This window comes from Saccopteryx leptura, chromosome 9 (assembly GCF_036850995.1).
Source record: "Saccopteryx leptura isolate mSacLep1 chromosome 9, mSacLep1_pri_phased_curated, whole genome shotgun sequence".
Taxonomy (NCBI): Eukaryota; Metazoa; Chordata; class Mammalia; order Chiroptera; family Emballonuridae; genus Saccopteryx; species Saccopteryx leptura.
The window spans coordinates 63274473-63283029 of record NC_089511.1 but is presented as its reverse complement, the minus strand read 5'-3'; the positions used below and the strand labels follow the sequence as shown (position 1 = coordinate 63283029).

Below are 8557 nucleotides of genomic sequence, written 5' to 3'. Positions count from 1 at the left end.
GGAGATAGATTCAGGGAAGGCCTCCCACGTCTGGCCCCAGGCACCCTCCTGGGAGTCTGCATACCCTCTCTGCTGGCTGATGGTTGCCTCTGCCCCAACCCACTCCCGGCACATGGCGAGCTTGACGTGATGCGTAATGCAGGGGTTAAGGGAGGTGTGAGTTGTTGGAAAGCTCCGAATAGTTCCAGAGGGTCAGTCACTCCTATATTCTCTAATCTGCATTTCAGACGAACCAGGCAAGCCCACTTCCCCTCTGTGGGACTTACTCCCCCATTTGACTCCCACTCAGTCTCCTCCTTTCTGAAGGGTAGCAGCCAAAAGCCGCGCGGCTAACCCTGGCCAGGGCTACCCCAGCCTGCGTCCTGCCCCGTGCGCCTTGCTCACTCGAGCACTTGGGGCGTCCACAAGCTCCCCCTCAGGGCGGCGCTTGGTGGCCGCTGGAGGAGTTGGCAGCAGCGCCCGCTGCGGGGCGGCCCCGGCAACTCGCCCGCCTGCCCGCCCACGTGCATGAAGAGGAGCGAAGCGCTAGCTGTCGCAGCGCCCGCGCTTGCCGCCGGTGGGTGCCTCACCTCAGAGGCTGGCGGGGGCAGTAACCCGAATCCCGCTGCCACGACCCACATTTGCATAACTCGGTCACCCCCTCCCTCTTTTTTCGGACTCAAGGCTGGAGATGCGAGTCGGGTTCCCCTCCGAGGCGTCGTCTTGCCGGTGGTCAGCGCGGGGGCCGCGGGACCGGCCAGATCGCAGGCGGAGCGGGCTGGCGCACGTGGTAAGGGCGCAGTTCTCTCTCTCTCTCTCTCTCTTTCTCTCTCTCTCTCGAAACGGGACTCTGCATATTTTTGCCGAGGGTGGCGAACCTACAAAGGTGCTAACCTTGCTGCGACTTCCTTCCTTTTTCCTTTCATTTTTCTCTCTAATTGGAAAAGAGCGCGCAGCACAAGCGAGAAACTTTCCCAAAAATTTCTCCGGGCGTTAGAAGTCAGGAATATGGACGGCCGCGGGAGAACAGATATCGTGGCGGGTAGGGGGAAGAGCGGCACTCAGGTGGAGGCGTGGAGGCCGCTCCCGGCCGCCCCGGGTACCCCAGGGCTCTGACTTCCGCGCTGGGGGGCGCGCTGGGGGCTGGGAGGAAGGAGGCTCACTGCGGTAGCAGGTGAGCGGCGGAGTGCCGCCTGCAGCGCCTTGCTTCCTCCACGGCGTGGCGCCGTGGCTCTCGCCCGCCCCAGCCCCCAAGAGGTTGGTGCGGTCCCGGACCCGAGGCAGGAAAGGGCCGGGCCGGGCCCTGGAGGCTGCCCTCGCGTTTTATCCCAGGCCTTGCCTGCATTGGGGTGGGAAGGTGCCAGGCAGCGGCGACACGCCAGGCTTGGACACTTGGGACAAGCCTACCGTGGGGTCCGGAGCGCTCCGGTGCGGGACGGGGTGCTTCGGCAGGTAGGAATAGTGCTTGTAGCGAGCCAGAAACCCGCCATCTGTACTTCTGAAGTTTTTAAAAATTGCTTTGGGAACTAAACAGAAAGGTTTACATCAAGGCTAGATTTTTTGTTTGTTTTTCCTCGCAAAGGGAAACGCGTATGGGGTGATGGTGGTTCAAAACTGGCACTGGCGATGCTGTTTGCTCTCAGGACTTCTCTGGGCTCTCCCAGGTGGCTCTTGGCGAGGACAAGGAAGAATATACCTTCTAATATGTGTGTTCTGGAGTACAGCGTGTTCGGACAGGGCACGACCCCGGAGTGTAGGCTCTCTGGGGTCGAGGGTTGCCGGGGCAGTGGTTCCGTACAGGCAGTAAGATGAGGAGGGGTGTCTTCGAAGAGCATTCTGTCCAGACAGGGCGCACCCCCGGAGTGTAGGCTCTCTGGGGTCGAGGGTTGTCGGGGCAGTGGTTCCGTACAGGCAGTAAGATGAGGAGGGGTGTCTTCGAAGAGGATTCTGTCCAGACAGGGCGCACCCCCGGAGTGTAGGCTCTCTGGGGTCGAGGGTTGTCGGGGCAGTGGTTCCGTACAGGCAGTAAGATGAGGAGGGATGTCTTCGAAGAGCATTCTGTCCAGACAAGGCGCACCCCCGGAGCATAGGCTCTCTGGGGTCGAGGGTTGCCGGGGCAGTGGTTCCTTACAGGCAGTAAGATGAGGAGGGGTGTCTTCGAAGAGCATTCTGTCCAGCAATCCTGAGCTCCGCTCTGCCGGTTGGGTACCCTTTTGGCGAGGCTGGCGCACCTGCTCGCTGTCAACAGGGAGGTGTGTAGCATAAGGTGTGCAAAGTGGGTGTGTGAGGGCAGCGGGGGTGGGAGTGTGTGTAAAGGAAGTGGAGGTGGGGGGGGGAGAGAATGTGTGTATGGCGGGGCAGGGTGAAGGTCCAAGCCTCCATCTGGACGCCCCCACAAAGCCGACCGCCCAAACACCGGTAGGGCGACCGCTCAGTGCTGCAGCTGAAGGGGGAAGGGAGAGCGCGGGAAGGGGGGTTGTCTCCGCAGAGGATTTCTCTCGGAGCTCCGTGTAGTTATTCTGTTCCTCATAGGGTTTACACCCCCCCCCCCCACCAGCCCCAATGTGCCCAGAATACTTAAACAAACAAACAACCCAAAACCTGTTCCGTTTTTGCTCCTGTATAAATAGAACAGACTTTCCAAAAAAGCAACACCGCATTCACTCTTATCATCAGCCACTTCTTTCCACCAAGTAATTCAGAAAAAAGCAGTCAGCTTCCGTGAATGCACGAAGGTTTTTTTTTTTTCTTTCTTTCTTTTTTTTTTTTTTTTACTTCGCTGCCTCCTTGTGCTTGCGGTTTTGAGCTGCCAAGAAAGTGAGTAGGGGTTTGACTGTAGTGTCTCGGCTCCGCTCGGTTTCTTTCCGAAGTTTAATTTTCCGGAATGGCTCCCAAACAAGGGCTGAGGAGGCGGAGCCGCCGGCACCGGATCTTCGCCTTTTTTGGAAAGTCCCGGAGAACCGGAATTCCTCCCAGCCCCAAGAGGCTGCGCCGCAGCCCGACCCGCTAGCTCTCCCCTACTGGCCTGAGCCCGACCCGCGGCGCGCCCCGTCCCCGCCAGGCCCTTTGCCCTGGACCTGAGCTGCGGCTCCGACCGCGCGCCCCAGACCACAGCGGATCCCTCGGGCTGCAAGCCGCGAGTCCCGAGCTCGGTGGAGCCCGCGCAGCCGAACCCCTATGCAAATCGGCCATGTGACGGCAAAAGCCGCCTGGCCCAGCCCTGTTCCTCAGTCCATATATGGGCAGCGACGTCACGGGCATTGAGGACCTGCCCATAAATACTTAGAGCAACACTTTCCATCTAACCCGGAGAGCAGCAATTGATTAATAGCTCGGTGAGGGGACACACCGACTGTTATAATAACACTACATCAGCAACTCCTGGCTTCCCAGCCGGAACACAGGAGAGAATCAGTGGCAAATAGCCATTTTTCTTCTTTCTTAAAAATACAGCAACTTGTTTGCTAGTTTTATTTCTGTTGAATTTTTTTTTTCTTTTTTCTCTTTTTGGTGGCTGCTTTTAAGTGTGGAGGGTAAAAGGAGATATCAACCTAGGCTAAGTCCAATCCCTCTCCAAAACGGCTTCTCTGACACTCCAGGTAGAGAGGGAGTTGGGTCTCCAGTTTGTGCGAGGAGCAAATGATGACCGCCAAAGCCGTAGACAAAATCCCAGTAACTCTCAGTGGTTTTGTGCACCAGCTGTCTGACAACATCTATCCGGTGGAGGACCTCGCTGCCACGTCGGTGACCATCTTCCCCAATGCCGAACTGGGAGGCCCCTTTGACCAGATGAACGGAGTGGCTGGAGGTAAGCCGCGCGGTCCCTCCGCGGGCCAGGACCCACGCAGCTCGGAGGCTGTGGGTGGAAGGTTGTGGGTGGGGTACGGTGTATGTGTGCAGGACTTGGAGGAGAGGGTTGAGGCGCGAGGTGAACGGCTTTGAAGACTGGAACTGGGTGCAGCAGGAGCTCCGCGGGAGCAGGGATCGGGTGCCGGAGCTTGGCGCGCGGGCAAATGTACTGGCTCTCCAGCGAGCCGGCGTGCGTGCGCCGCGCGCGCCCAGCCTCCGGAGGGCTCAGGGGTGAGAGTAGAAGAGGGGCACCATGGGACTTTGGGGGCTTGTGCGGGTGCTCCCGCCGGCGGCACCTGGCCTTCCCTCTCCCGGGGTAGGGGCAAAGTGACGAGAAAGTTCGGGGCTCTGGAAAATAGCTGCGCTTCTGGAGAGCCGAGTGGCGGAGAAGCTCCAGAGGAAAGCGTCCGCTGCTCGCTCCCAGGCAGAGCATTCCCGGGGAAAGTCTCGGAACGCCCAACCGGTGCGGCCTTAAGGAGCGCCCCCACCTGCGCGCGACTCGCGAAGTTGAGAGGGTTGGCGAGGAGGAGAGAAGGGGGCGGAGGAGGAGGGCGGGACGCCGCGGGAAGCGGCTCCTTGGTTGCCGAGGAAGGCCTGCGGAGGCACGGGTGCCGCTGGTTTTCTTGGCGATGCGGTGGAAAGTAGTCTCCCACGGCCCCCCGCGCCTTTCTTCAAGCCCTGCCACTGGCCTTGGGCTGGGGCAAGGACGCGAGGGTGTGGGACAAGGTTGGGAGGTAAAGGAAACCTATACACTCCTTACACCGCAGCGCCGGATTCCCTCCAGCAGCCGACAGCAGAAGCGCAGCAAGAAAGGGAGGGAGAGAAGGCACCGGAGATAGGGAGCAGCCGGGAAATCACGGCCCCCATTTCGGGCTGCCCTCTAGGGCTGCCACCTTTGCGGCCCTGGCGGGGAGCAATCGTCTGGGTGTTGTCTGCCCGGTGCCCCAGTCGTGGACCCCGCAAGCGAAGGGGAGGGAGAGAAGTTCAGGCAGATGGGGAATTTTTAATATTGTTGTTTCTATTATTGGGTGTTTTTATTGGGGACTGGAGCCACAGATGGCTGTGGAGGGGGGGAGTAGCTCATCCTGCTTTCCAGGAGGTAGTTGGAGTCCCAGACTGTACTGGCTGCCACTGTGAAATCTTGGGCTAGCCTCTTACTGTCTCTGGCCAGCGATTTCCCCACCCAGTTCTAAATTGCTAGGATCCTAGGCCTTGGGAATGGACCCGGATGAGAGGGGATGAGGAGGGATTCTTGGCTGCATTCTCATTGCTCCACCTTCATTCTTCCTTCTCCCCAGATGGCATGATCAACATTGACATGACTGGAGAGAAGAGGCCCCTGGATCTCCCATATCCCAGCAGCTTCGCTCCGGTCTCTGCACCCCGAAATCAGACCTTCACTTACATGGGCAAGTTCTCCATTGACCCCCAGTACGCTGGTGCCAGCTGCTACCCAGAAGGCATCATCAATATTGTGAGTGCAGGCATCCTGCAAGGGGTCACCTCCCCAGCTTCAACCACAGCCTCATCTAGCGTCACCTCTGCCTCTCCCAACCCACTGGCCACAGGACCCCTGGGTGTGTGCACCATGTCCCAGACCCAGCCTGACCTGGATCACCTCTACTCTCCACCGCCACCACCGCCTCCTTATTCTGGCTGTGCAGGAGATCTCTACCAGGACCCTTCAGCGTTCCTGTCAGCACCCACCACTTCCACCTCTTCCTCTCTGGCCTATCCACCGCCTCCTTCTTACCCGTCCCCCAAGCCAACCACGGACCCAGGTCTCTTTCCCATGATCCCAGACTATCCTGGATTTTTCCCATCACAGTGCCAGCGAGACCTGCATGGTACAGCTGGCCCAGACCGCAAGCCCTTCTCCTGCCCCTTGGACTCCCTGCGAGTTCCCCCTCCACTCACTCCACTCTCTACCATCCGCAACTTTACTCTGGGGGGCCCCAGTGCTGGGGCCGCAGGGCCAGGGGCTAGTGGAGGCAGCGAGGGACCCCGGCTGCCTGGCAGCAGCTCAGCAGCAGCTGCTGCCGCTGCCTATAACCCACACCACCTGCCGCTGCGGCCCATTCTGAGGCCTCGCAAGTACCCCAACAGGCCTAGCAAGACGCCAGTGCATGAGAGGCCCTACCCGTGCCCAGCAGAAGGCTGTGATCGGCGCTTTTCCCGCTCCGACGAACTAACGCGGCACATCCGCATCCACACGGGGCACAAGCCCTTCCAATGTCGGATTTGCATGCGCAACTTCAGCCGTAGTGACCACCTCACTACCCACATCCGCACCCACACTGGCGAGAAGCCCTTTGCCTGTGACTACTGCGGCCGCAAGTTTGCCAGGAGTGATGAGAGGAAGCGTCACACCAAGATCCACCTGAGACAGAAGGAGCGCAAGAGCAGTGCCCCCACCTCCGTGCCAGTGGCCTCCACGGCCTCCTGCACCGGGGGCACGCAGGCTGGAGTGCCCCTGTGCAGCAGCAACAGCAGCTCCATTGGTGGAGGGTCCCTGGCCACTTGCTCCTCTAGGACCAGGACACCCTGAGACCAGACTCGGGCTGACACACCAGCTCCTAGAGGTCCCAGAGCCCCTTGGTCCACTGGAGCTGCACAGCAAACACTACCATCCTTCCTCCTTCTTGGGCAAAGGGCCTTGGTGGACCCAGCACTGCCCGTCTTTCCATTTAGAAGCAGGCCCTTCCTAAACATTAGCCCACCTTAGTCTCTCTTTGGTGAGTTATCACCCCAAGGTCACGGGGAGGTTTGGAAGGGGGTTTGGTGGGGGTCCCTGTCCTAGAGGGCTGAGGCCTAACCCTGCTTTAAAGGGTTGTTTGACTAGGTTTTGCTCCCGCCCCCCATTTTGACCAATTACAGGCTTTTTTGACTCTGAATGTCTGAGTTGATCTGAGACGTTTTCTACAGTAGGTTGGGAGATGCTGATCCCTTCAGGTGGGGACAGCAAAGACAGAAGCAAAACTGATGTGCACTTTATGGCTTGGGACTGATTGGGGGGATGCTGTACAGTGAGTAAAGCATGGTTTTTATGCTGCGTTCTGTGGCCCTAGAACAGTGAATCAAAGCTTATCTAGTCCTCTCAACCCTTTAAGCAATATGTACTATAAACTCAGAGAACAGAAGTGCAATGTGATGGGAGGGACCTAGCAATATCTGCTCCTTTTTGAGTTGTTTGAGAAATGTAAAGACTATTTTTGCAGTGTATATCCACTCAGATTTTGTGTATTTTTGATGTGCACTGTTCTCCAAGTTTTGAACCTTTGGGAAAAAAAAAAGTAAAGCATTTATGACCTCTTGAAATGAGTCAGAGGTTAACTTATTTAAAAGGGGATGTACATATATTCTCTGAAACTAGGATGCATGCAATTGTGTTGGAAGTGTCCTTGGTGCCTTGTGTGATGTAGACGATGTTACAGGGTCTGCATGTAAATGGGTTGCCTTATTATGGATAAAGAAAAAAAATCACGCCCTGGGTTTAGTATGGCTGTATATATCTGCCTATTAATATTTGGAATTTTTTTTTTAGAAAGTATATTTTTGTATGCTGTTTTGTGACTTAAAAGTGTTACCTTTGTAGTCAAATTGCAGATAAGAATGTAAATAATATTACTGGAGCCAACTTGGTTTATTAGCTCTTAATAGTCGTGGAAACATGAATGATTTATTCTAACACAAAACCACTAACTGAAGTTCAGATAATGAGTGGTTTATGACAATAGTGTAAATAAATACTTTTCAACAATATTTTTGCTCAAGAAATCATTTCTGAAACATTTGCTGGGTGAGAATTCAGTAGTCATCCAGTGATTTCAATGCTTTGACTCAGCCAGGATATCCAAGTTTTCCTTGCTAGCCTCTCAATACCAGCCCTCTCACCCCAAAGCAATCTCCATTCATAATCAACCCTACTATCCTGGGGATTTCCCCAATGCATTAGTGTAAAAGTGGGGAGGCGTTGTTTTGACTCATTGTTCCGTCCTCTATAACAGCCTATAGCTTCTCTCCTTTCCTGAGTGGGCTCCGGAAAATAAATACTGACAAACAAGTGCCCACTCGGAGACTACACATTTGCAACTGCTTTCAGAACCCTGACCAGGGCCAGGAACTCAGACGAAATGTGGCTTTGTGGAAAGTGTGGTGGCGTGGTCAAGCTGGAAATGACTTTCAGGTTCCTGGATTAGTCTCATGACCACAGAAAACTTTTTGAAAAGCACTATCACCTCTTCAGATCAAAAATGCATTCAGACATTGCTGATGACAGCATTTATGAGTTGCTAAAGGAATTACCCCAGGACTCATTTCTCTCCCCGATTACCCCCTGTTCAGAAGGATCATTAATCTGCCATAGGTGTGGTGGGTCTAAAAATTATCAAAATACACAGCTCATTAGATATGTGTACAACAGCCTTTGATCTCCAAAGACAATTTGAATAAAATAGATAAATATTGTACTACACGGTACTGGATAATAGTTCTAAAGAGTATACCATATCCTTCATTTTACTGTGAGCCTTTTGGAATGATTTTAAAATATAAAGTCACCACCCCTAAAAAAGCTATCATACAAAGCAAATGACTGTCTTTATGAAGTTATATTTCTCTAAAATTGGGCCTAAATATTTAAAGTTCATCCACTGCTTCTGTATCCTTACACAACTGCAACACACTGGAGTGCCTCCTGTTTAAGCGTCATCATCTGAAAACCCTGTCC

The 8557-nt window shown here is 55.1% G+C and overlaps 1 protein-coding gene across 2 annotated transcripts; it reads left to right on the top strand.

Moving 5' to 3' along the window:
• Positions 1-670: 670 nt before the first annotated feature.
• Positions 671-8008, top strand: EGR2 (early growth response 2). 2 transcript variants are annotated; one of them, XM_066349706.1, is made up of 3 exons: positions 671-769; positions 3679-3787; positions 5127-8008. In XM_066349706.1, the coding sequence occupies exons 1-3, from the start codon at positions 671-673 to the stop codon at positions 6374-6376; spliced, it is 1458 nt and encodes a 485-aa protein (XP_066205803.1). In that variant the 3' UTR covers positions 6377-8008. The 2 variants fall into 2 exon arrangements, with proteins under 2 accessions (XP_066205803.1, XP_066205804.1); XM_066349707.1 differs by lacking the exon at positions 671-769 and adding an exon at positions 3300-3578.
• The last annotated feature ends 549 nt before the right edge of the window (positions 8009-8557 follow it).